This window comes from Entelurus aequoreus, linkage group LG16 (genome assembly GCF_033978785.1).
Source record: "Entelurus aequoreus isolate RoL-2023_Sb linkage group LG16, RoL_Eaeq_v1.1, whole genome shotgun sequence".
Classification (NCBI taxonomy): Eukaryota; Metazoa; Chordata; class Actinopteri; order Syngnathiformes; family Syngnathidae; genus Entelurus; species Entelurus aequoreus.
This window is the reverse complement of record NC_084746.1, coordinates 1,962,579-1,989,845: the sequence shown is the minus strand read 5'-3', so window position 1 is coordinate 1,989,845 and position 27,267 is coordinate 1,962,579. Positions and strand designations below refer to the sequence as shown.

At 43.2% G+C, this 27,267-nt stretch overlaps 1 protein-coding gene across 2 annotated transcripts in view; it reads left to right on the top strand.

Moving 5' to 3' along the window:
- Positions 1–943: 943 nt before the first annotated feature.
- The window catches only part of emilin2a (elastin microfibril interfacer 2a), a 60,445-nt gene continuing 34,121 nt past the window's right edge, over positions 944–27,267 (top strand). For both annotated transcript variants that reach the window (XM_062023764.1, XM_062023763.1), the window contains exons 1-4: positions 944–1,228; positions 12,677–12,802; positions 18,426–18,619; positions 18,694–20,580. In XM_062023764.1, the coding sequence (XP_061879748.1) occupies positions 1,086–1,228; positions 12,677–12,802; positions 18,426–18,619; positions 18,694–20,580 (2,350 nt within the window). In that variant the 5' untranslated portion in view covers positions 944–1,085. The remainder of the gene's footprint in view (positions 1,229–12,676; positions 12,803–18,425; positions 18,620–18,693; positions 20,581–27,267) is intronic.

Below are 27,267 nucleotides of genomic sequence, written 5' to 3'. Positions count from 1 at the left end.
AGAAATATTTCACAAATATTCTTCGTCGAAAAAACAGAAGCTAAAATGAAGAATTAAATTAAAATGTATTTATTATTCTTTACAATAAAAAAAATAAATGTACTTGAACATTGATTTAAATTGTCAGGAAAGAAGAGGAAGGAATTTAAAAGGTAAAAAGGTATATGAGTTTAAAAATCCTAAAATCATTTTTAAGGTTGTATTTTTTCTCTAAAATTGTCTTTCTGAAAGTTATAAGAAGCAAAGTAAAATAATTAATGAATTTATTTAAACAAGTGAAGACCAAGACTTTAAAATATTTTCTTGGATTTTCAAATTCTATTTGAGTTTTGTCTCTCTTAGAATTAAAAATGTCGAGCAAAGCGAGACCAGCTTGCTAGTAAATAAATACAATTTAAAAAATAGAGGCAGCTCACTGGTAAGTGCTGCTATTTGAGCTATTTTTAGAACAGGCCGGCGGGCTACTCATCTGGTCCTTACGTGCTACCTGGTGCCCGCGGGCACCGCGTTGGTGACCCCTGCTCTATATGAACAAGTCCAAGGACCGCAAGCAAGGTCGCAGGGAAAATGCGGACTGGATTTTGAGTAATGTGGGTATTTTCTATATGAACAAGTGGAATGGATTGATTACCGACGCACTAAAGGGGCTCTCTACCTTACACTATGAAGTGAGGGGAAACTGAGTGGATAATGACAGGTTATATGATTATTTATTTAAACTTATATTCGGGACACTTTATAATGAATATGTCGGCATGTATTTGGAAAAAAAAAAAAAAAAAAAAGTTTTTTTTTTTTTTTTTTTTTTTTTTTAAACACCAAATTATTTAGTGGGGCTTAAGAACATTTTAGGGGGGCTTGAGCTTGAGCCCCCCTAAAATAGGCCTAACAACGCCATTGGAAGAGAACATGAAAAGTTGAAGTTGGAGGAGGGCGTGGTCGTGCTCGTGGATCCTTCACGTCACTCAAAGCGTGTTCGCGCTGAGACTGACCACTAGTGGAGCACAATGTTGAGACGAGGCGCGATGAAGACGAGCTTTACTCTTCTTATTATTTATTAGACGTCCTTTTCAAAGTATTCAAGTATGCTGGCAGGAAGGCGGCGTGAGTGTCGATGGACACAAAGTGTCTTCTTCTTCTTCTTCTGCGCCTTTTTCTTCCACTTCAGCCACACTTCCGCCTCGTCCTCCGACCTCCTGCACGGCGTCTTGCACCGACACACCACCAGGTATGTTACTAAACTAACCGACACACCACCAGGTACGTTACTAAACTAACCGACACACCACCAGGTATGTTACTAAACTAACCGACACACCACCAGGTACGTTACTAAACTAACCGACACACCACCAGGTACGTTACTAAACTAACCGATTGATTGATTGATTGAGACTTTTATTAGTAGGTTGCACAGTGAAGTACATTTTCCGTACAATTGACCACTAAATGGTAACACCCCAATAACTTTTTCAACTTGTATAAGTCGGGGTCCACTTAAATTGATTCATGATACAGATATGTACTATCATATATACTATCATCATAATACAGTCATCACACAAGATAATCACATTGAATTATTTACATTATTTACAATCAGGGGTGTGGAGGGGGGGGGGGGTTAGGATATGGACAGCAAGTAGTGGACATAGAGAGAGAGCGAGAGAGAGAGAGAGAGAGATCAGAAGGCATAAGAAAAAGAAAAAGTATCTGCATTTGATTGTTTACATTTGATTATTAGCAATCCGGGGAGGGTGTTAGTTTAGGGTTGTAGCTGCCTGGAGGTGAACTTTTATTGCGGTTTTGAAGGAGGATAGAGATGCCCTTTCTTTTATACCTGTTGGGAGCGCATTCCACATTGATGTGGCACAGAAAGAGAATGAGTTAAGACCTTTGTTAGTTCGGAATCTGGGTTTAACGTGGTTAGTGGAGCTCCCCCTGGTGTTGTGGTTATGGCGGTCATTTACGTTAAGGAAGTAGTTTGACATGTACTTCGGTATCAGGGGAGGTGTAGTGGATTTTATAGACTAGGCTCAGTGCAAGTTGTTTAACTCTGTCCTCCACCTTGAGCCAGCCCACTTTAGAGAAGTGGGTAGGAGTGAGGTGGGATCTGGGGTGGAGGTCTAGAAGTAACCTGACTAGCTTGTTCTGAGATGTTTGGAGTTTAGATTTGAGGGTTTTGGAGGTGCTAGGGTACCAGGAGGTGCATCGAAAAAAAATCGAAAAAGGGTTGAACGAGAGTTCCCGCCAGAATCCTCAAGGTGCTTTTGTTGACCAGAGAGGAAATTCTGTAGAGAAATCTCGTTCGTTGGTTAACCTTTTTGATTACCTTGGTTGCCATTTTGTCACAGGAAAGGTTAGCCTCTAGAATGGAACCTAGGTAGGTGACCTCATCTTTCCTGGTGATGACACTGTCACCTACTTTTATGTTGAAGTCATTGACTCTCTTAAGTTTGATGTGGGACCCAAACAGGATGGATTCTGTTTTACCCAAGTGTATGGATAGCTTGTTGTCAGCGAGCCAGGTGCAAGTTCTACAGAGCTCAGCACTGAGGATTTTCTCCACCTGTGACTTGTCCTTGCCGGATACCAGCAGGGCAGAGTCATCCGCAAACAAAAACAATTCACAGTCGCATGCCGATGACATGTCGTTTATGTATATTAGGAACAGTAAAGGTCCCAATATACTGCCTTGGGGGACTCCACAGCTCACCGAGAGGGGGGGGGACATGGTGCCGTTCACCTCTACCACCTGCTCCCTCCCCTCCAAGTAAGACTGCATCCAGCTCCAAGAGGTTTTGTTAAATCCGATTGCTCTGAGCTTATCCAACAGTATAGCGTGGTTAACGGTGTCAAAGGCCTTCTGAAGGTCCAGCATGACCATGCCGCAGTATTTGCCCGCGTCCACCTCATGTTTGATGTGGTCGGTCAGATAGAGAAGGCATGTGTCAGTGGAGTGGTTAGTTCTGAAGCCGGATTGGAATTTGTACATGAGTTTATTAGTGGCAAGGTAACTATCGACCTGTTCATAAACTATTTTCTCCATTACTTTCGAAATGGAGCTGAGAATAGAAACAGGTCGGTAGTTGCCAGGTTCCAATTTGCTTCCTTTTTTAAAGAGGGGAGTTACTCTTGCTATCTTAAAATCTTTTGGTACTTGGCCTTGTGTAATTGATAGGTTTATTATGTGCGTGATGATCGGGGCAATGATGGAGGCAGAATCCCTGAGGAATCTGGAGGGAATATTATCAAGGCCGGTGGCCTTGTTAGGGTGGAGCGCGCTCAATTTTTTAAACACCTCATCAGCTGTGACCATTTCTAATTTGAAATCATCGTTGGATACTCCTAGCTTTCTGTAGAAGGCTTTAATGTGTTCTACACCAAAGCGACCAGAGTGGTGGGACAGCTTGTTGACAAGAGTTGCGGCTATGCTGGTGAAAAAGATGTTAAGTCTGCTAGCTACCTCCATTTTGTCTGTAATGAGGGAGTCACCCTCCTTGATGCTGATGTTGGTGAGTCTTGTTTTAAGTTTCTGGCTGCAACCAGGAAGCTGGTTGTTGAGAATTTTCCAGAGCTCACGTGGCTTATTCGTGTTTTCCTCTATTTTGTCGTTAATGTAATTTTTTTTTTAAGGATTTAGTCAGGTTGGTTGACTTCTTTCTTAATTTATTGCATTGCTTTTTGAGAGTTGAAAGGAGTAATTTGAGGTTGATATTATTGGGTTGTTTATCTACTTCTGTTTTACATTTTTGATATTCAGAGTATTTCCTGTCTGTCTTTTATGGCAGCTAATAGGTCCGGATTCATCCATGGTTCCGAGCGGGCTTTGATCCTGACTGGTTTCACAGGAGCCATGTCATTTAGTATCTTTAGGAACGTCGTTTTGAAGCGATCCCAAGCGACATCGACCAGGTTGCTCGCGAGCACAGGGGACCAGTCCCACTCATCTAATTTTAAATTGAAATTGTCATTGGAGTATTTTTTGAGGGATCTGGATTGGGCTGTTATGTGGCCATTGGCTTTAGGTTTAGCTATTTTACGGGTGCAGAAGGTTAGATAGTGGTCGCTAAGACCACAGATCATGACCCCACTATTTTTTATTTTAGGCCGGTCTGAAGTGAGAATGAGATCTATGGTTGATTGGGTGGAATCACACACCCTTGTGGGTAGCGCTATTAGCTGGGAAAGACCGTGCAGAATACAAAACTTGCTGAAGGATCTGAAGACAGGCGCATCTTTGCGTTGAATATCTGTGTTCAGATCCCCAGTTATAATTTTCTCCATGTTGTCTGTCCCCGCCAAGCATTCTTCCAAAGCCCCATAGAAATCACTCTGATTAGGGGGTCTATAAACAGTCCCTGTTAGTACCGGCTTAGCGTTTTTAAATTTGATTTCCGCCCACACAGATTCCAGGTCATTGTGATTAAGATCAGTGCGAGTTATGTATTTAATATCCTGGTGAATATACATACAAACGCCCCCACCGTGTTTATTCCTATCCTTTCTGATAACCGAAAAGTTTTGTATTTCTATCTCTGAGTCAGAAATACTTTGATCAAATTTGGTTTCAGAGAAACACAAGATTTTTACCTTCGTGTTGAGGAACATTTCTCTGATTTGGTCAAGTTTGGCTCCAGAGAGGCTGTTCACATTAAGGTGGATGATGTGTAGTCCACTGGAACCAAAAAGAGCATCAGAGTCCGCTGTGTTGTGGTACTGACCAGAAAAATTGTTGGTTATTATTGCTGTTGCAGTTGAAGAGCAAGGAGAGAGAGGAGAGAGAGAGAGGGGCATATTGATCGTCCTCCAGGTGAAGGGGGAGGGAGAGAAAGGGGGAGGGGAGGGAGAGGGAGGAGGAAGCCAGGTAGGGTTGCTGGGGGATGGGTTTGGTTTCCTTTTGGCGGGCTTTTTTGAAGACAAAGAGAACGAGAATAACGAAAATGTTTGTGTAAAGGCGCCTCTAAATCCTGTGTATGCCGCGTCCTCGACCGTCCGGGACCCGGGAGAGGTCGCGTGGACCCCCGCCATCTCGTGCAGTTCCCCGCAATCACCGATGTCTGGGTCGCCGTCCACCGCAGCCGCCGCGTCGTTCACCGCCGCTGAGTCGCTGCCTTCTCTGATGACCGGGTCGTCCTCCACCGCCGCCGCCGAGCCTCCGACCGTGTCGATGAACGGGGCGAAGTCCTCCGCCGAGCCGCCGACCGCTGGAGCACAGGTGAGCTTGAGCTGAGATGAGCCGGTAGCCGAGTTAGCTTCGATGGCGACGCTATCAGTAGCATTGCTAGTCTTCGCCAGTCGGGACAACATTAACCGTGTTGCTGCAGGTCCAGGGTTGAGTTCAGTGTCTCCTGATAGTAGAAGTAATAGTAGTATTATTGACTTTCTGTCTATCCTTCCAGTCACACCAACAGGTACGTTACTAAACTAAGTGGTGCACCGACACACCACCAGCTACGTTACTAAACCAAGTGGTGCACCGACACACCACCAGGTACGTTACTAAACTAACCGACACACCACCAGGTACGTTACTAAACTAACCGACACACCACCAGGTACGTTACTAAACTAAGTGGTGCACCGACACACCACCAGGTACGTTACTAAACTAACCGACACACCACCAGGTACGTTACTAAACTAAGTGGTGCACCGACACACCACCAGGTGCGTTACTAAACTAACCGACACACCACCAGGTACGTTACTAAACTAAGTGGTGCACCGACACACCACCAGGCACGTTACTAAACTAACCGACACACCACCAGGTACGTTACTAAACTAACCGACACACCACCAGGTACGTTACTAAACTAAGTGGTGAACCGACACACCACCGGGTAGGTTACTAAACTAACCGACACACCGCCAGGTACGTTACTAAACTAAGCGGTGCACCGACACACCACCGGGTACGTTACTAAACTAAGTGGTGCACCGACACACCACCGGGTACGTTACTAAACTAAGTGGTGCACCGACACACCACCAGGTACGTTACTAAACTAACCGACACACCACCAGGTACGTTACTAAACTAAGTGGTGCACCGACACACCACCAGGTACGTTACTAAACTAACCGACACACCACCAGGTACGTTACTAAACTAACCGACACACCACCAGGTATGCTACTAAACTAACCGACACACCAACAGGTACGTTACTAAACTAAGTGGTGCACCGACACACCACCAGGTACGTTACTAAACTAACCGACACACCACCAGGTACGTTACTAAAATAAGTGGTGCACCGACACACCACCAGGCACGTTAGTAAACTAACCGACACACCACCAGGTACGTTACTAAACTAACCGACACACCACCAGGTACGTTACTAAACTAAGTGGTGCACCGACACACCACCGGGTAGGTTACTAAACTAACCGACACACCGCCAGGTACGTTACTAAACTAAGCGGTGCACCGACACACCACCGGGTACGTTACTAAACTAAGTGGTGCACCGACACACCACCGGGTACGTTACTAAACTAAGTGGTGCACCGACACACCACCAGGTACGTTACTAAACTAAGTGGTGCACCGACACACCACCAGGTACGTTACTAAACTAAGTGGTGCACCGACACACCACCAGGTACGTTACTAAACTAAGTGGTGCACCGACACACCACCAGGTACGTTACTAAACTAAGTGGTGCACCGACACACCACCAGGTACGTTACTAAACTAAGTGGTGCACTGACACACCACAAGGTACGTTACTAAACTAAATGGTGCACCGACACACCACCAGGTACGTTACTAAACTAAGTGGTGCACCGACACACCACCAGGTACGTTACTAAACTAAGTGGTGCACCGACACACCACCAGATACGTTACTAAACTAAGCGGTGCACCGACACACCACCAGGTACGTTACTAAACTAAGTGGTGCACCGACACACCACCAGGTACGTTACTAAACTAACCGACACACCACCAGGCACGTTACTAAACTAACCGACACACCACCAGGTACGTTACTAAACTAACCGACACACCACCAGGTACGTTACTAAACTAAGTGGTGCACCGACACACCACGGGGTAGGTTACTAAACTAACCGACACACCGCCAGGTACGTTACTAAACTAAGCGGTGCACCGACACACCACCGGGTACGTTACTAAACTAACCGACACACCAACAGGTACGTTACTAAACTAAGTGGTGCACCGACACACCACCGGGTACGTTACTAAACTAAGTGGTGCACCGACACACCACCGGGTACGTTACTAAACTAAGTGGTGCACCGACACACCACCGGGTACGTTACTAAACTAAGTGGTGCACCGACACACCACCAGGTACGTTACTAAACTAAGTGGTGCACCGACACACCACCAGGTACGTTACTAAACTAAGTGGTGCACCGACACACCACCAGGTACGTTACTAAACTAAGCGGTGCACTGACACACCACCAGGTACGTTACTAAACTAAATGGTGCACCGACACACCACCAGGTACGTTACTAAACTAAGCGGTGCACCGACACACCACCAGGTACGTTACTAAACTAAGTGGTGCACCGACACACCACCAGGTACGTTACTAAACTAAGTGGTGCACCGACACACCACCAGGTACGTTACTAAACTAAGTGGTGCACCGACACACCACCAGGTACGTTACTAAACTAAGTGGTGCACCGACACACCACCAGGTACGTTACTAAACTAAGTGGTGCACTGACACACCACCAGGTACGTTACTAAACTAAATGGTGCACCGACACGCCACCAGGTACGTTACTAAACTAAGTGGTGCACCGACACACCACCAGGTACGTTACTAAACTAAGTGGTGCACCGACACACCACCAGGTATGTTACTAAACTAAGTGGTGCACCGACACACCACCAGGTACGTTACTAAACTAAGTGGTGCACCGACACACCACCAGGTACGTTACTAAACTAAGTGGTGCACCGACACACCACCAGGTACGTTACTAAACTAAGTGGTGCACCGACACACCACCAGGTATGTTACTAAACTAAGTGGTGCACTGACACACCACCAGGTACGTTACTAAACTAAATGGTGCACCGACACACCACCAGGTACGTTACTAAACTAAGTGGTGCACCGACACACCACCAGGGACGTTACTAAACTAAGTGGTGCACCGACACACCACCAGGTATGTTACTAAACTAAGTGGTGCACCGACACACCACCAGGTACGTTACTAAACTAAGTGGTGCACCGACACACCACCAGGTACGTTACTAAACTAAGTGGTGCACCGACACACCACAAGGTATGTTACTAAACTAAGTGGTGCACCGACACACCACCAGGTACGTTACTAAACTAAGTGGTGCACCGACACACCACCGGGTACGTTACTAAACTAACCGACACACCAACAGGTACGTTACTAAACTAAGTGGTGCACCGACACACCACCGGGTACGTTACTAAACTAACCGACACACCAACAGGTACGTTACTAAACTAAGTGGTGCACCGACACACCACCAGGTACGTTACTAAACTAACCGACACACCACCAGGTATGTTACTAAACTAAGTGGTGCACCGACACACCACCAGGTACGTTACTAAACTAACCGACACACCACCGGGTACGTTACTAAACTAAGCGGTGCACCGACACACCACCAGGTACGTTACTGAACACTTCCATGCTCTTTTGTGGCGCCTAACTGCGGCCGAGAGTGTCCGAGAAGCGGCAGATCAAGTAGAGAATGTCGCTCACGAGGAAGATAGCACATTTGTTACAACACGAGGCGAGTACTGTGCGTTAAAAACACTTCTATGTTCTCAACAATGCACCTTTATTTACACATCTTTCACAAATACCACACTTAAGTATCACCTTCATGAGCAACATTACAACACAGTAGCCTAAGTATTCATTAAAAACAAGGCAGATTACTTACTTCAAAAGGAATATTTGATATTTTTCTTTGCCATGGTAACATTACACACATTTTGAACAGTAACATTGTGTTTGAGTTAGTGTTGTCCCGATACCAAAATGCATTTAAATTAGAGATAAATGCTTTAAAATGTAATATCGGAAATTAACGGTATCGTTTTTTTTTAATTATCGGCATCGTTTTACTAACTAACAATAAAGGTGAAGTTATAACACTGAAACACCCTCAGGAAGAGGTGCTTTAAGACATGGCTAGCTAGCTAGCGGTGTTTTAGTTAGGGTCCGCCTGTACCATGTACAAAGGACTCCCACAGGGAGTCCTTTGTACATGGACAAAGGACACTATTGTTATTGTAAGGTTTATTATTCCGCAGCTTTGCGCACTACTTTGCCCCCCTTAACATGCTTCAAAACTCACCAAATTTGACACACACATAGAAAAACATACCCCAACCACTTTAGTAAAAAAACCTAACTCCAAAAATCTAAATTGCGCTCGAGCGCCCTCTAGGACGAAAACTGCCTGTAACTCCCACTAGGAAGGTCGTAGAGACATGAAACAAAAACCTACAGGTATATGTAGGTCTCACTTAGACCTACATTTCATAATTTCACATCTTTGGGCAAAAACCAACAGGAAGTTGGCAATTTCCCCTTCAAGACTAAAATTTACTAAAAACACTCATTTTTGCCTCTTTGACCTGTAATTTGACCCCCTTAAAATACTTCAAAACTCACCAAACTTCTCACACACATCAGGACTGGTGGAAATTGCGATCTAAAAAAAAAAAAAACTCCAAAACTCAAAATTGCTCTCTAGCGCAATTTTTGAATAAAACAGAGACAAAACTGCTTCTCAGAGGAAAACACAGACAAAACTGCTTGTGACTTCCGGTAGGAACGTCTTAGAGACATGACACAAAAACCTCTACGTAGGTCTCACTTAGACCTACATTTCATAGATTGACATCCTTCAGCAAAAATCAACAGGAAGTTTGCTAGCCCTCCTTCAAAACAATTTTTTTGTTTAATCCGGTCACCAAACATCAAACATTATCTCCTCTGAGCGCGTTTGTCGTTTTGGCTTCAAACTACTACAGGAGAGAGATTGAACCCTTCTGATTAAAAGTTGACGAAAGCGTTTTGATAAGTGCTACGGTTTTGATTTTACGAGCCTTCAAAGACCCACTGCGCTGATGCTGCTCCGCTGCCTACAATGACAACGTGAAATGGAATGATTTCTTTTTTGTCCTCATAATTCTACACACAATACCCTATAATGACAATGTCAAATGGAATTAGGACCACTAAAGCTGCTCCGCTGCTGTGAATTTATGCGCCTTCAAAGAAAACAACCACTGTGCCGCAACACCTAGGAAAAAAACACAGACACAACTTCCTCTAACTCCCAGTACGAATATCGTAGAGACACGGAAAAAAAACCTCTATGTAGGTCTCACACAGGACTACCACTGGACAAAAGTATTGGGACACCTAGGACTAGCACCAGCCAAAATGCGGACCCGACCAACGCTGCTTGCAGCTTTAATTACTTCTAAATCACTAATCCTCGTTTCCATGGCGACGAATAAAGTGAGTTTCTCGCAGGTATCATTATCACTGCAGGACGAGGAATAGCTAAACATGCTTCACTACACACCGTAGCTCACCGGCGTCACAATGTAAACAAACGCCATTAGTGGATCTACACCTGACATCCACTGTAATGATACCAAGTACAGGAGTGTAACTACTATCATTACAAATATATTTTTTAGCATCATAACATGTTATATCTAGAGATGTCCGATAATATCGGCAGGCCGATATTATCGGCCGATAAATGCTTTAAAATGTAATATTGGAAATTATCGGTATCGTTTTTTTTAATTATCGGTATCGTTTTTTTTAAATTTATAACTGTTCTTATATTGTTGTACCTTCTTTTTTATTCAAGAAAATGTTTTTAATTTATTTATCTTATTTTATTAATTTTTTTTTTAAAAAGGACCTTATCTTGTAAGTAATTAGAGATGTTATTATCGGCCGATAAATGCTTTAAAATGTAATATGCTGCTCCACTAATAGTACTAACCTTTAACACTTCATTTGACTCATTTTCATTCATTACTAGTTTCTATGTAACTGTTTTTATATTGTTGTACTTTCTTTTTTATTCAACAAAATGTTTTTAATTTATTTATCTTATTTTATTATTTAAAAAAAAAAAAGGACCTTATCTTCACCATACCTGGTTGTCCAAATTAGGCATAATAATGTGTTAATTCCACGACTGTATATATCGGTATCGGTTGATATCGGTATCGGTAATTAAAGAGTTGGATAATATGGGATATCGGCAAAAAGCCATTATCAGACATCCCTATAAGTAATGTAATAGTAGTGACAATGTACAGTACAAGTAATACATTGTAAGTAATTAGAGATGTTATTATCGGCCGATAAATGCTTTAAAATGTAATATTGGAAATTATCGGTATTGTTTTTTTAAATTATTGGTATCTTTTTTTTTTTTTTTTTTTTTTTTTTTTTTAATTTTTAATTAAATCAACATAAAAAACACAAGATACACTTACAATTAGTGCACCAACCCAAAAAACCTCCCTCCCCCATTTACACTCATTCACACAAAAGGGTTGTTTCTTTCTGTTATTAATATTCTGCTTCCTACATTATATATCAATATATATCAATACAGTCTGCAAGGAATACAGTCCGTAAGCACACATGATTGTGCGTGCTGCTGCTCCACTAATAGTACTAACCTTTAACACTTCATTTGACTCATTTTCATTCATTACTAGTTTCTATGTAACTGTTTTTATATTGTTGTACCTTCTTTCTTATTCAAGAAAATGTTTTTAATTTATTTATCTTATTTTATTAATTAAAAAAAAAAGGCCCTTATCTTCACCATACCTGGTTGTCCAAATTAGGCATAATAATGTGTTAATTCCACGACTGTATATATCGGTATCGGTTGATATCGGTATCGGTAATTAAAGAGTTGGATAATATCGGATATCGGCAAAAAGCCATTATCGGACATCCCTGTAAGTAATGTAATAGTAGTGACAATGTACAGTACAAGTAATACATTGTAAGTAATTAGAGATGTTATTATCGGCCGATAAATGCTTTAAAATGTAATATCGGAAATTATCGGTATGGTTTTTTTAAATTATTGGTATCTTTTTTTTTTTTTTTTTAATTAAATCAACATAAAAAACACAAGATACACTTACAATTAGTGCACTAAGCCAAAAAACCTCCCTCCCCCCATTTACACTCATTCACACAAAAGGGTTGTTTCTTTCTGTTATTAATATTCTGCTTCCTACATTATATATCAATATATATCAATACAGTCTGCAAGGGATACAGTCCGTAAGCACACATAATTGTGCGTGCTGCTGCTCCACTAATAGTACTAACCTTTAACACTTCATTTTACTCATTTTCATTCATTACTAGTTTCTATGTAACTGTTTTTATATTGTTGTACCTTATTTTTTATTCAAGAAAATGTTTTTAATTTATTTATCTTATTTTATTTAATTAATTTTTTTAAAAAAGGACCTTATCTTCACCATACCTGGTTGTCCAAATTATGCATAATAATGTGTTAATTCCACGACTGTTTCTTATCAAACATCATCCCGAGTGTCCAAAAGTTTGGTAAAGCTGACGTTACGTCCTTCTCTGTCACTGCTCAGGAACTGGTGCGCCTTCGTTGTGCAGAAGAATGTCAGCTGTGCCGTGCAAGGCAGCGTGGAGAGCTTCCAGAGGCCTGTGGTGGCCCCGGGCCCCTGCCCGCCCTACATGACCAACTGCCCCATGGCGTAAGTCTGCCCTTATGTCGCCAAAACAGATATTCCAATAATAATACAAGCAATGAATGCTAATGAGGTTTACTGTAGCTGGTGTGGTTGTTAGCGTGTATCACGTTTTAGGGCGTGGGGGTTTTGGAACTACTTTCCAGATGTTCTCGGAGCCCGCAGGGAAGTGATGTCATCCATTGTTTCCCTGGGAGCGAGTGGAGCAGTTGGATTCCAAGACAAACGTTAGAGGTCATTTACAAACAACAACAAAGAAGGCCAGCGTGCACAAATGTTTCTACTTGTTTTCAACTTTGAAAGAGTGTCTCGTTTACGTTTCATTTTCATATTTTAAATGTCGTTTGAGGGCTGACGTAGAAGGATTTGAACTGGTTAACTTCTTGGCCTAAACCTGGGGTCGGCAAAACCAAAACGTGGAAAGAGCCATATTGGACCAAAAACACACAAAAATAATCTGTCTGGAGGCGCAAAAAATGAAAAGCCGTATATAAATATTATAAAGAAGACAACACATGATGTAAGTGTCTATATTAGCTATAATAGCCTACTATCAAAATGACTTTAAAAGTCTTATACAAGTGTTCTAATGAAGACAACACATGATGTAAGTGTCTACATTAGCTATATTAGCCTACTATCAAAATGACTGTAAAAGTCTTATATAAGTGCTATAATGAAGACAACACATGACGTAAGTGTCTATATTAGCCTACTATCAAAATGACTTTAAAAGTCTTATATAAGTGTTATAATGAAGACAACACATGATGTAAGTGTCTACATTAGCTATAATAGCCTACTATCAAAATGACTGTAAAAGTCTTATATAAGTGTTATAATGAAGACAACACATGACGTAAGTGTCTATATTAGCCTACTATCAAAATGACTTTAAAAGTCTTATATAAGTGTTATAATGAAGAGAACACATGATGTAAGTGTCTATATTAGCTATATTAGCCTACTATCAAAATGACTTTAAAAGTCTTATATAAGTGTTATAATGAAGACAACACATGATGTAAGTGTCTATATTAGCTATAGTAGCCTACTAACAAAATGACTTTAAAAGTATTATATAAGTGTTATAATGAAGACAACACATGATATAAGTGTCTATATTAGCCTACTATCAAAATGACTTTAAAAGTCTTATATAAGTGTTATAATGAAGACAACACATGATGCAAGTGTCTATATTAGCTATAATAGCCTACTATCAAAATGACTTTAAAAGTCTTATATAAACAAAACAAAAAACGCCGACAGCGTTTCTGGGTGTTGTTGATAAACGGTTTTCGCCTTGCATAGGAGAGTTTTAACTTGCACTTACAGATGTAGCGACCAACTGTAGTTACTGACAGTGGGTTTCTGAACTGTTCCTGAGCCCATGTGGTGATATCCTTTACACATTGATGCCGCTTGTTGATGCAGTACAGCCTGAGGGATGGAAGGTCACGGGCTTAGCTGCTTACGTGCAGTGATTTCTCCACATTCTCTGAACCCTTTGATGATATTACGGAGCGTAGATGGTGAAATCCCTAAATTCCTTGCAATAGCTGCTTGAGAAAGGTTGTTCTTAAACTGTTCAACAATTTGCTCGCGCATTTGTTGACAAAGTGGTGACCCCCGCCCCATCCTTGTTTGTGAATGACTGAGCATTTCATGGAATCTACTTTTATACCCAATCATGGCACCCACCTGTTCCCAATTTGCCTGTTCACCTGTGGGATGTTCCAAATAAGTGTTTGATGAGCATTCCTCAACTTTATCAGTATTTATTGCCACCTTTCCCAACTTCTTTATCACGTGTTGCTGCCATCAAATTATAAAGTTAATGATTATTTGCAACAAAAAAAATGTTTATCAGTTTGAACATCAAATATGTTGTCTTTGTAGCATATTCAACTGAATATGGCTTGAAAATTATTTGCAAATCATTGTATTTTGTTTATATTTACATCTAACACCATTTCCCAACTCATATGGAAACGGGGTTTGTACATGTATGTACGACCGGCTGTGCTGCAACATCATATGATGTCCACCATGAAACCCAATGTTTGTTTGAACCAGCACGAGTCACTACACTCATCAGAAATAAGAACGTGCCTCACTTTCAACTTTTGTGATTCGACTCAGACGAGGTCTCTCTCCGTGTGAGCGATGCACCTGGAAGAGTCTCACTTCACAAACCTGCGCCAGTATAAAGATGGATCCTCCAATAAACTACTTTTAATGGCGCGCTCGGTGACTACTATTTATGGCAATGGAGGAGACAATAAAACTAAGTAGTAACAGTAGGTTAGAAATGTTCACTTCATGAATTTATGTCATTCATAAAAAATCTAACAAAAAAATACAAATAAATCAATCAGAAAGAAGTTAAAAACTTACATCTGCCCCCTATGTTCACAAATATAACAATTGACTTTCAATGTTGGCGACTACAAAGCCATATTTTCATTTTACAAGATTTAAACCAATAATGAAGACACATTTTTACTCAATCATATCTTTTCATTTCTTTTTTTTTTTTAAATACAGAGATTTTATTCCACTGTGAAGTTTGTTCCATAAAATAACACCTCTGATTGAAATACTTCTTTCCATTATCACTGTTCTAAATCTAGACTTATTAAAGATCTCAGTTCCTTTCAGACGTGCTCTGTATATGATTTTTAGGATATTATACTCTGCCAGTTCATGAAATTATAATAAGTTGAACTGTTTGAATATTGGGTTTGTGGGTTCCCTGCATGCATTTCCAGTAATGGTTCTTTTACGGCTATTTTCTGCAGAAGGAAGATTAGATTTAAATATGTTTTTCAGGCACTACCCTAAATATGGAACAATCAGTGAGTTATACAAAATGCACAATGCTTTTTGACTTAGCAATTCCTTCACTTTTGTGTAAAATAGCCATAGTTTTAGATACTTTAGCCTTTGTATCATTTATATGTGATTTCAGGGTTCTTGCTGGGCCGGATGGCTGCTAGCTCCTACCGGTTTTGGTGTAGTGAGGCTGTAGCCAGGCCGAATGGCAGCTACCTCCTGCCGGTGTTGTGATTAGACTCGATCGGCGTTGGTTGGTGCCGAGGCTGGATGGCAGCTGGCTCCTGCCAATGTTGGTGTTGTGGTCAGGCTCAATGGCAGCTACCTCTTGCTGGTGTTGTGGTCGGCGTCGATGGTGGTTAGTTGGTACAGAGGCTGTTACCAGCTAGCTCCTGCCGGTGTTGTGATTAGACTCGATGGGCGTTGGTTGGTGCCAAGGCTGTTGCCAGCTAGCTCCTGCCGGTGTTGTGATTAGACTCGATGGGCGTTGGTTGGCAAGGCGAGGCTGTAGCCAGGCCGAATGGCAGCTACCTCCTGCCGGTGTTGTGATTAGACTCGATGAGCGTTGGTTGGTGCCAAGGCTGGATGGCAGCTAGCTCCTGCCGGGGTTGTGGTCGGCGTCGATAGCGGTTAGTTGGTACCGAGGCTGTTGCCAGCTAGCTCCTGCCGGTGTTGTGATTAGACTCGATGGGCGTTGGTTGGTGCCAAGGCTGGATGGCAGCTAGCTCCTGCCGGGGTTGTGGTCGGCGTCGATAGCGGTTAGTTGGTACCGAGGCTGTTGCCAGCCAGCTCCTGCCGGTGTTGTGATTAGACTCGATGGGCGTTGGTTGGCGAGGCGAGGCTGTAGCCAGGCCGAATGGCAGCTACCTCCTGCCGGTGTTGTGATTAGACTCGATGGCCGTTGGTTGGCACCAAGGCTGGATGGCAGCTAGCTCCTGCCAGGGTTGTGGTCGGCGTCGATGGCGGTTAGTTGGTACCGAGGCTGTTACCAGCTAGCTCCTGCCGGTGTTGTGATTAGACTCAATGGGCGTTGGTTGGCGAGGCGAGGCTGTAGCCAGGCCGAATGGCAGCTACCTCCTGCCGGTGTTGTGATTAGACTCGATGGGCGTTGGTTGGTGCCAAGGCTGGATGGCAGCTAGCTCCTGCCGGGGTTGTGGTCGGCGTCGATAGCGGTTAGTTGGTACCGAGGCTGTTGCCAGCTAGCTCCTGCCGGTGTTGTGATTAGACTCGATGGGCGTTGGTTGGCGAGGCTGTAGCCAGGCCGAATGGCAGCTACCTCCTGCCGGTGTTGTGATTAGACTCGATGGGCGTTGGTTGGTGCCAAGACTGGATGGAAGCTAGCTCCTGCCGGGGTTGTGGTCGGCGTCAATAGCGGTTAGTTGGTACCGAGGCTGTTGCCAGCTAGCTCCTGCCGGTGTTGTGATTAGACTCGATGGGCGTTGGTTGGCGAGGCGAGGCTGTAGCCAGGCCGAATGGCAGCTACCTCCTGCCGGTGTTGTGATTAGACTCGATGGGCGTTGGTTGGTGCCAAGGCTGGATGGCAGCTAGCTCCTGCCGGGGTTGTGGTCGGCGTCGATAGCGGTTAGTTGGTACCGAGGCTGTTGCCAGCTAGCTCCTGCCGGTGTTGTGATTAGACTCGATGGGCGTTGGTTGGTGCCAAGACTGGATGGAAGCTAGCTCCTGCCGGGGTTGTGGTCGGCGTCAATAGCGGTTAGTTGGTACCGAGGCTGTTGCCAGCTAGCTCCTGCCGGTGTTGTGATTAGACTCGATGGGCGTTGGTTGGCGAGGCGAGGCTGTAGCCAGGCCGAATGGCAGCTACCTCCTGCCGGTGTTGTGATTAGACTCGATGGGCGTTGGTTGGTGCCAAGGCTGGATGGCAGCTAGCTCCTGCCGGGGTTGTGGTCGGCGTCAATAGCGGTTAGTTGGTACCGAGGCTGTTGCCAGCTAGCTCCTGCCGGTGTTGTGGTCGGGCTAGACAGCACATTCTGTCGCCTCTGCTCTGCTCCATGTGTGAATGATCCGCTAGCATTTTTAGCTCGCGTCGTTGTGTAGCTAACTTAGCCTTGTACTGTAAGACAACAGCACCACTGTCCTCCAGCAAAATAAAGAATGATTTTCCTAAAACAAACTACTTTTAATTGGATCAGTGCAACCTGTGTTTGGCAATGGACAAGTTAGCTATATAATCCGTTATTACGTTCGCGATGTAGCTCATAGCTTAGTTTATTTATAGTCCTGAGCTTTAATTGTTTACAACTCAAAGCAGCTGTGCAGCGGAGTCATTTACATGATATAGAATAGTAAAGCCTTTTATTGTCAATATACACAGTATTTTAGCATTATAAAGTTACAGACTCTGTAGAAATGTAACATTAGCCAGTCTATAGTTGCAACCTGTATGTCAGCCGGGCTTTGTTCCTCGCTCTCATCCAACCGCATGGCCTCTTTCCTTATTGCCGTCAACAAAACACGGTAAGCCGCTGATCTCGCTATATCACCTGGGTTATTGTATTGTCGTGAAAGTCACTCAAAACAGATGGCTTGTGGCGTTCAACGATATCCAAAGTGCACAATAAAAGCAAGAAAGCTAAAAGATCAAATCTGCAATCTACCATATTTGGTACCTGGTTAGTGTTTTGGTGTCCTGGCTGGTCATTTTTGTGAACAGTTTTAATTGAGTGAATCATTTGAAAACTGCTTGCTGATTGTCCCTATCACTCATCCGTAAAAGTATAAATAGAAACTGCTCTCCTCTGTTAAGAAATACTTTCTGTTTTGTTACCTTCTGCAGATACCAAACCCGGTTTCGCCCCACATACAAGATCTCCTACAAGAAGGTCACAGAGTTGGAGTGGCGATGCTGTCCGGGCTACCAAGGACCCGGCTGTAGGGATCTAAAACCCACCCCAGAACGGCACATAGCGCAGAGAACTCAGCCTTACGATGGTCCGTCTAATCCTACGTATACAAGCAGACACCCGCAGAGTAAGAAGACATTTTCTCCATGGATGTGTTGATTCACTTTGAACACAAAGGATCACTGTGTTCCCTGCTTCTAGGACCAGAGCGCAGAGAGACGGGGCACCATGAGACAAAGCATGATGGGACAGCGGCAAAGGTGCACCTTCTGGAAGGTGAAGTTCGGCGCCTCTCTCAGACTGTCCTGGACCTGCAGTCTGCCTTTAAGGAGTTAAATGCCAACCTGCGCGCAGACCTCCAGGATGACACCAAGAAGATGTTGGTGACCCTCTTCAACAACGTGCAACCACCAGATAGTGCAGCGATCCCCGGACCTGAGGAGAGTCCTGCAGTGCTGGATGGCCACCAGGCTTCTAGAGGTGGGATGGCCGGAGACAAGGTCCTAGAAAAAATAGAAGCTCGCCTGGACGATATCAACGATGCGCTCAAAGGCAAGGAGGAGGTGCTGGAAGACCTGCGAGGGGCAGTAACGAGTCACGAGGGGCAAATTCGTGTCCTGATGGATGCCTCGCAGTCGCAGACACCCACCATGATGGAGCTAGATGTTGTTCAGAGCTATATCGACGGAAAAGTGGAGAAGCTGAAGAACGAGCAAGACAAAACAATGAAGGAACAGCTGGACAAGATACAAGCGTCATGCAGCAGCAAAATCCAGTCCTTACAGAAGACCTGCGAGGACAGCCGTGACCAAGGATTGGACAGCCTGACCACACTGGTAGACAACAAGGAGGCTGCCATAAGAAAGGAGATCCGGGCGCTGCGTTTGGACATGGTGGCTGCAGACGGGCCTTCGCGGACTCAGAGGCAAACAGACCCTGTTAAGAAGCAAGAAGACCACAGCGACCACAAGGACTTGTGGCGTGAGATCGACCGCATCACAGAGGCTTACCGGACCCTGAACGCTCGCATCGACAACGAGCTGGCACACCTGTCAGCGCCTCGAGAGAACAACGACTTCAGCCCGCTGATTGAAGAGCTGGAGGCCCGCATCAACGTCACCGAACAAAATGCAGAGACTCATTGCTTCTACGTAGAGGGGAAGCTGACGCGGACCATCTCAGAGGAGGTGGCATCGTTGCGCCAAGTCCTGGATGAGCGTCTGAACAGCATGGAGGACCAGTTTACCAGTATGCTGGTGGAGATGAGCAATAACTCTTTTCCAGGGATGTTTGGAGACTCCATGGACGCCATGCAGGCGGAAGTCAGCAACAACAAGTTCCTCCTGCAGGGTTTGGACGACAAAATCAACGCTGTCGGAGAAATGTGCTCTGCAGGGTGCTCCGGATCAGAAGCAACTGTTGGTGCAGGAAGTTTCTTACCAACAAATACGAGTCTAGAAAACATCCGGACTGATCTGCGTCGCTACAAAAACGACTTAAATGTCCTCGGCACGGTCGTCAACGCAAATACTGACAAGCTGCAGCAAATGCAGGACGACATCGAAAAGGGTTCAGCTGGCAGCGACAAGGGTTCCAAGACTATGGATGACTTCCAGAAGGGGTTGAGTAACCTCCAAGATAATGTTCTTGGTCTTGCCGGTGCAGTCACTGGCCTGAGTGACTCCTTGAGCAAATACAGCCAAGATATGTTCCAAATAAACGCAACGTGCTGCCAGGCGGCAAAGAAGCCGGCGCTGGACCCTGTAGGTGTCCACATGGAGGAGCTGAAGAACAAAGTGGACACTCTCAGCAAGCAAGTGTCCACCGTGTCTATCCGATTTCAAGGAGTGGAAGGACGAGTGAGCACGCTTGAAAAGGTGGGCGGCGCTTCTGCTGGTATTGGAGAGCCAGGCAGCGGCCTGGAGAGACATGTAAGCCTGCTGCGAGACGCCGTGGACAAGATGAATGCCACTTTTGGAGGCCACGGTGCAGACATCGTGGAACTACATAAAGCGCTGCAGAGGTTTCAGGCCCAGCTGTCTGTCATAGTGAGACAGCTTTCCAAAGACGTCACTGCCAAGGAGCCAGGTGAGTCTCTGACATCACTAGCTGGATAACTTATTTTCTTCAGCATCCCAGTAGACTGAGCAGGTTTTAGGACGTCTCGTTTGTTTAAGCCAGGACTATTCTACTAAATTATCCAGGAAACTCAGGTGAGCCGGACTTCTCCTGTCACTATTTTTCTTATTTCATATATTCTTAAAGGCCAACTGCACTTTTTGAAAACTTTCAGAATCATTATCTGTCATGCATTCTAAATATTCAATAAAAGTCTGCTTACAGAGGAGCCAATGGGAGCTTCACTATTCAAAAATCAATCAATCAATCAATCAATGTTTATTGATATAGCCCTAAATCACAAGTGTCTCAAAGGGCTGTACAAGCCACAACGACATCCTCGGTACAGAGCCCACATACGGCCAAGAAAAAAGTGCCAACAATACTCCATCTACAGTTCGTGACTTGACTATTAACCATTAGTGATGTTGTTATTATAAGCGCTAACGCAGACAAACTATTTATAACGGTGACGTTATCACATCTGTGTGTCGCTATGTTTACATCATGGAGTGGTCAGCTGCTTCCTCGCTTCTCTGCTCCTTGGACGTTTATTGTAGATGGTAAATCATGTCTCTCACCCGGACATGAGATGTCTGAGTAGGTAATCCGACAGAGTTGGGACACGTTGACAGCCAATTTAGGACCTGGAACCTCCATCTTGTATCTTTGTGAGGATTATGAGACATTCTAAATGGGAATATATGAACGCCCTAGCAGTCAACATCCTAATGACTAGGGTTGGGTATCGTTTGAATTCGAACGATTCCGATTCCGATTCTTTGTTCCGATTCCGATTCCTGGCGATTCTCAATTCCGATTCTTCAATGTGTTTGACAGGTAGTCCCTGGAAGGTGGTATGTATTTTGGGTTGAGAGTTTTCACCATATCCCTGCAAACATAAACAAACATGTAATGTTGCTGTTACTGCTTAGCCCAGTATCAATTAGCTTAGCTCTAGCGTTATTGCTTAACTAACCTAAATGCTGGAGATTCCACCTCTGAAAAGGGATGCAGTTTTTTGACTATGTGTGCAGTGACCTTTCTGTGGCACTCTTCCGTCTGTGGCACTGACATCTTCCCCATTGCCGCTACGGTGAACGGAGTACGCCGAGCACATCGCGGAGCCTGGCTAGCAGGTTGTAAATTGTCTATGAAAAAATATGCGGGTTAATTTGTTAGCTGCCTCAACGTTGGCGCCAAACACATTATTTATTGCATATATATTGTTTTACTTACCGGATTCGGACTGCCATGCAGTCACCGAGGTGCCAGGCTGGGGGTCGGAGCCAGAGGAAGAGGCAGAGGAGGACGGTCGGCGCAGCGCGTCGAAGACGGGACACGCATTTATTTGTACTCGGAGGTGCTTCATCATGTTCGACGTGCACCCTCCGAAGCACGAAACAGTCCTGTCGGACGTGTTACATTTCGCCGATATTTCATTTTTTTTAGTAAAATAAAGCCACACTTTCGACCGCCGACGCCCGCTATCCATGCTTGACTGACTCGCTCGGCTACATAGGCTCGGCTATGCTAACACTTCCGGCGGTGGGCGCTTCTTCGTTGGTGTTCAGCGGCTTCTTCTTCCGGTCGGCGGACTTATTCTTTTTTTCCGGTCGGCGGACTGTGTATCGAAACTAGGAATCGAAATGTAAACTTTTGAACGATTCCGGGGGAATCGGAAAGTTAGTCCCGGTTCCAATCGATACTCGATACCCAACCCTACTAATGACAGCAGACCTTGCACAGTAAGTGATGTCTTATTATTTTTGTTGGCTCTCATAATCAGTGATGAAGAAAAAAAAAAAAAGGAAACATTGTGATGCATTTTTTAATTTAATGCGCCGCATATGCTTAAAATGATCGAAATATGTAAATATTAAATGTTATTATAATTGTGCTCGTTAGTACATTACACATATACTTAGATCATGTATATAAAACCTTAACAAAGGTGTTTGGATGTTTTTTTAGAGGCTCTATTGGCATAATTTAAAGGCTCCCGTAGGCTCCATTGTAAGCAGACTTCTGATCGTATTTATTTAATATTTAGAATGCATAGAAAAAATACATCTGTCGTCATGTCTCACATGATGATTGTAAATAACCGTAAGTCTTGAGCTATATAAAGTATTTCAATGGTTGAAATCTGTGCTTTTGAGTGTTATAGGAGTTTTTTAGGGTAATCTAGGTCACAGCAGCTCAGACCAGGAACAAAGCAGAGTGGGCGGGGCTTGTTTTCAGAGCAGCCAGCCCCAAACGCATGCGGGAGCAGATTTTTACAACAAATTTCTGCATAAAAGCGATAATATATCATATTGTAGGTGTTTATTACACTTTGCATTTGCTGTTTGTTCCATTTTTGTTGTGTTTTGCTTGATTGTAAAAGAGACACAACTATGGAGGAGCTGCTGTGAGAAGTAAAAGAGGAGCGACGTTCATAAGTTGTTAATATTCAGTCTTTTATTGTTCATAGTTAATGTTGTAAATCCCACTTTCTTTATTTTAAAGGCCTACTGAAATGAATTTTTTTTATTTAAATGGGGATAGCAGATCTATTCTATGTGTCATACTTGATCATTTCGCGATATTGCCATATTTTTGCTGAAAGGATTTAGTAGAGAACAACGACGATAAAGATTGCAACTTTTGGTATCTGATAAAAAAAAGGCTTGCCCCTACCGGAAGTAGCGTGACGTAGTCAGTTGAACATATACGCAAAGTTCCCTATTGTTTACAATGATGGCCGCATGAAGTGAGAGAGATTCGGACCGAGAAAGCGACAATTTCCCCATTAATTTGAGCGAGGATGAAAGATTTGTGGATGAGTAAAGCGCAAGTGAAGGACTAGTGGGGAGTTGAAGCTATTCAGATAGGGAAGATGCTGTGAGAGGCGGGGGTGACCTGATATTCAGCTGGGAATGACTACAACAGTAAATAAACACAAGACATATATATACTCTATTAGCCACAACACAACCAGGCTTATATTTAATATGCCACAAATTAATCCTGCATAAAAACACCTACGTGTTTGTTACGCTAACTCCTAGCTCCTATGCTAGCTCCTAGCTCCATAGAACACGCCAATACAATTCAAACACCTGATCAACACACACAATCACTCAGCCCAAAAGACCGTTCACCTAACCCAAGGTTCATAAAGCTTATATATTTTTAAAAAGTTACGTACATACGCAAAAAAAAGTTGCGCACATACGGTCAAGCGATCAAATGTTTAGAAGCCAAAGCTGCATACTCACAGTAGCACGTCTGCATCTTTGTCATCCAAATCAAAGTAATCCTGGTAAGAGTCTGTGTTGTCCCAGTTCTCTACAGGCGTCTGTGTATCCAAGTCAAAAGTCCTCCTGGTTAGAGTCTCTGTTATCCGAGTTCTTCCATCTTGACTGCATCTTTCGGGAATGTAAACAAAGAAGCGCCGGCTGTGTACTGTTGTTGCTGACTACGTTCGAAAAATACGTCCATTTCGCACCGACAACTTTCTTCTTTGCTTGCTCAGCTTCTTTCTCCATAATGCAATGAACATGATTGCAACAGATTCACGAACACAGATGTCCAGAATACTGTGGAATTATGAAATGAAAACAGAGCTTTTTCGTATTGGCTTCAGTGTGGAAGGCATACCCGTGTTCCCCGGGCTACGTCACGCGCATACGTCATCCTCAGAGGCGTTTCGAACCGGAAGTTTAGCTGCAAATTTAAAATGTCACTTTATAAGTTAACCCGGCCGTATTGGCATGTGTTGCAATGTTAAGATTTCATCATTGATATATAAACTATCAGACTGCGTGGTCGGTAGTAGTGGCTTTCAGTAGACCTTTAATGTACATTTTGGGTGTCCCATTTGGTAAAAAATAGGGATGTCCGATAATATCGGCCTGCCGATATTATCGGCCGATAAATGCGTTAAAATGTAATATCGGAAATTATCGGTATCGGTTTTTTTATTATCTGTATCGGTTTTTTTGGGTTTTTTTTTATTAAATCAACATAAAAAGCACAAGATACACTTACAATTAGTGCACCAACCCAAAAAACCTCCCTCCCCCCATTTCTTTCTGTTATCAATATTCTGCTTCCTACATTATATATCAATATATATCAATACAGTCTGCAAGGGATACAGTCCGTAAGCACACATGATTGTGCGTGCTGCTGCTTCACTAATAGTACTAACCTTTAACAGTTAATTTTACTCATTTTCATTCATTACTAGTTTCTATGTAACTGTTTTTATATTGTTTGACTTTCTTTTTTATTCAAGAAATTTTTTTTAATTTAGTTATCTTATTTTATAAATTTTTTTAAAAAGTACCTTATCTTCACCATACCTGGTTGTCCAAATTAGGCATAATAATGTGTTAATTCCACGACTGCATATATCGGTTGATATCGGTATCGGTTGATATCGGTATCGGTAATTAAAGAGTTGGACAATATCGGAATATCGGATATCGGCAAAAAGCCATTATCGGACATCCCTAGTAAAAAACTGTAAAATTCCATTCCAGTTTTTTGAGGTGGTCCGTCATAATTTTTTTAGAATTCTATCAGAAATCGGGGGCGGCATGGCGTAGTGGGTAGAGCAGCCGTGCCAGAAACCTGAGGGTTGCAGGTTCACTCCCCGCCTCTTGACATCCAAATCGCTGCCGTTGTGTCCTTGGGCAGGACACTTCACCCTTGCCCACGGTGCCGCTCACACTGGTGAATGAATGACGGGTGTTGGTCGGAGGGGTCGTAGGCGCAAACTGGCAGCCTTCAGTCTACCCCAGGGCAGCTGTGGCTACAAATGTAGCTTACCACCACCAGGTGTGAATGAATGATGGGTTCCCACTTCTCTGTGAGCGCTTTGAGTATCTAATAATAGAAAAGCGCTATATAAAATCTAATCCATTATTATTATTATTGTCACTTTTGGTATTAGTGTTCCTGAAAAAAGGGAGTTAAACACACAAACTGTACAGCTAAATGTGTATATATCATTTATACACATTGGCCCCCCCCAGACACATTTTTTCTCTCAATGGCCCCTGAGTCAAAATATTTGCCCAGCTCTGACTAAACTTGACTGCTGCCGGTAGCGACACTTTATGGCGTGAATAAGAACAGGAGTTGCGTGACTTTGCTTCCTTCCCAGCCCAGCAGTTGATCAGGCATGTGAATAAACTGCAGACAATCCTGCACAATCATGCATTCTGCCTGCAAGCCTCACACGGGGGCTCGCAGGGGAAGAATCACATCCCCCCGAGTGGCCGCAGGGGATTTCCCTGAGTGGGAGCACAGGAGTTCACGGGCCGCCCTCCTCTTATGTCATTCAATATGTGGCTGCACCGCAAGTCCGAGGCCCATAATGGAGACTTCCTGTGACTTACGATGTTGTTGTCCCAAAGAATTCCAGCTTGAGAGACAGAACGTGGCAGGCGAAACGCAGCTGAAATATTTCTGCGCCGTTGGATTGCAACATTCCGGCCCTTTCTGAACTGCTGGAGGGATTTCATTTGAACGCTTTCTGAAGGAAACGTCAGAACGCCCCGAGTGGACTTGTCTTCTACTCCACTGAGTAATGGAGACGTCGGTCTTGCAGCCCAGATAGAGCTTGTTTTCCTTTTCTGAGACCGCAGCATCAAACTCTCTCACACACACACACACACACACACACACACACACACACACACACACACACACACACACACACATTCATGTATTTGTTACCTTCTTGAGACCTCCGAAAAATGCCTACCTTTTTTAGGACCACCCTTTCTAGATATATAAAGATGTGTATTTACTAGGGCTGCAACAACTAATCGATTAAAATCGATTATAAAAATAGTTGGCGATTAATTTAGTCATCGATTCGTTGGATCTATGCTATGCGCATGCGCAGAGGCAATTTTTTGTTTTATTTTTTATTTATTTTATTTATAAACCTTTATTTATAAACTGCAACATGTACAAACAGCTGAGAAAAAAATAATCAAAATAAGTATGGTGCCAGTATGCTGTTTTTTTTTCAGTAAAATACTGGATGTAGTTTGTCTCTTTTATCCGATTATTAATCGAAGTGATAATCGACAGATTAATCGATTATCAAATTAATTGTTAGTTGCAGCCCTAGTATTTACATCCTATGCAAATATAAACAATTTAAACTTTTAGTTAATTCATTATTTTTATTTTTTGTTTGTAATTTGTTTTTTAATCATCATTATTTACTTCAAAGTTATTACAGTATGTCTCTATAAACATATTTATTTGATTAATTTTGGCCAAAAGGGGGCGCATTTCAATTTCTTACACACACTTGTTATTTCATATGTTGACCAGAGGGGGGAGCACTTTTAAAAGCGACACACAGTCAATTTGAAAAATCCCTCCTTTTTGGGACCACCCTCATTTTGATAGATGTCACCAGCAGGGGTGCTAATGAGACATTGTCTATTAGATGCAATGTTATTGGGACCATGATTTATGTCCTCACATGGAAGCTACTTTTCCTTGTTGATGTCTCAAGAAGGGTAGAAATTAGGGCTGCAACTAACGATTAATTTGGTAATCGATTAATCTGTCGATTATTACTTCGATTAATCGATTAATAATCGGATAAAAGAGACAAACTACATTTCTATCCTATCCAGT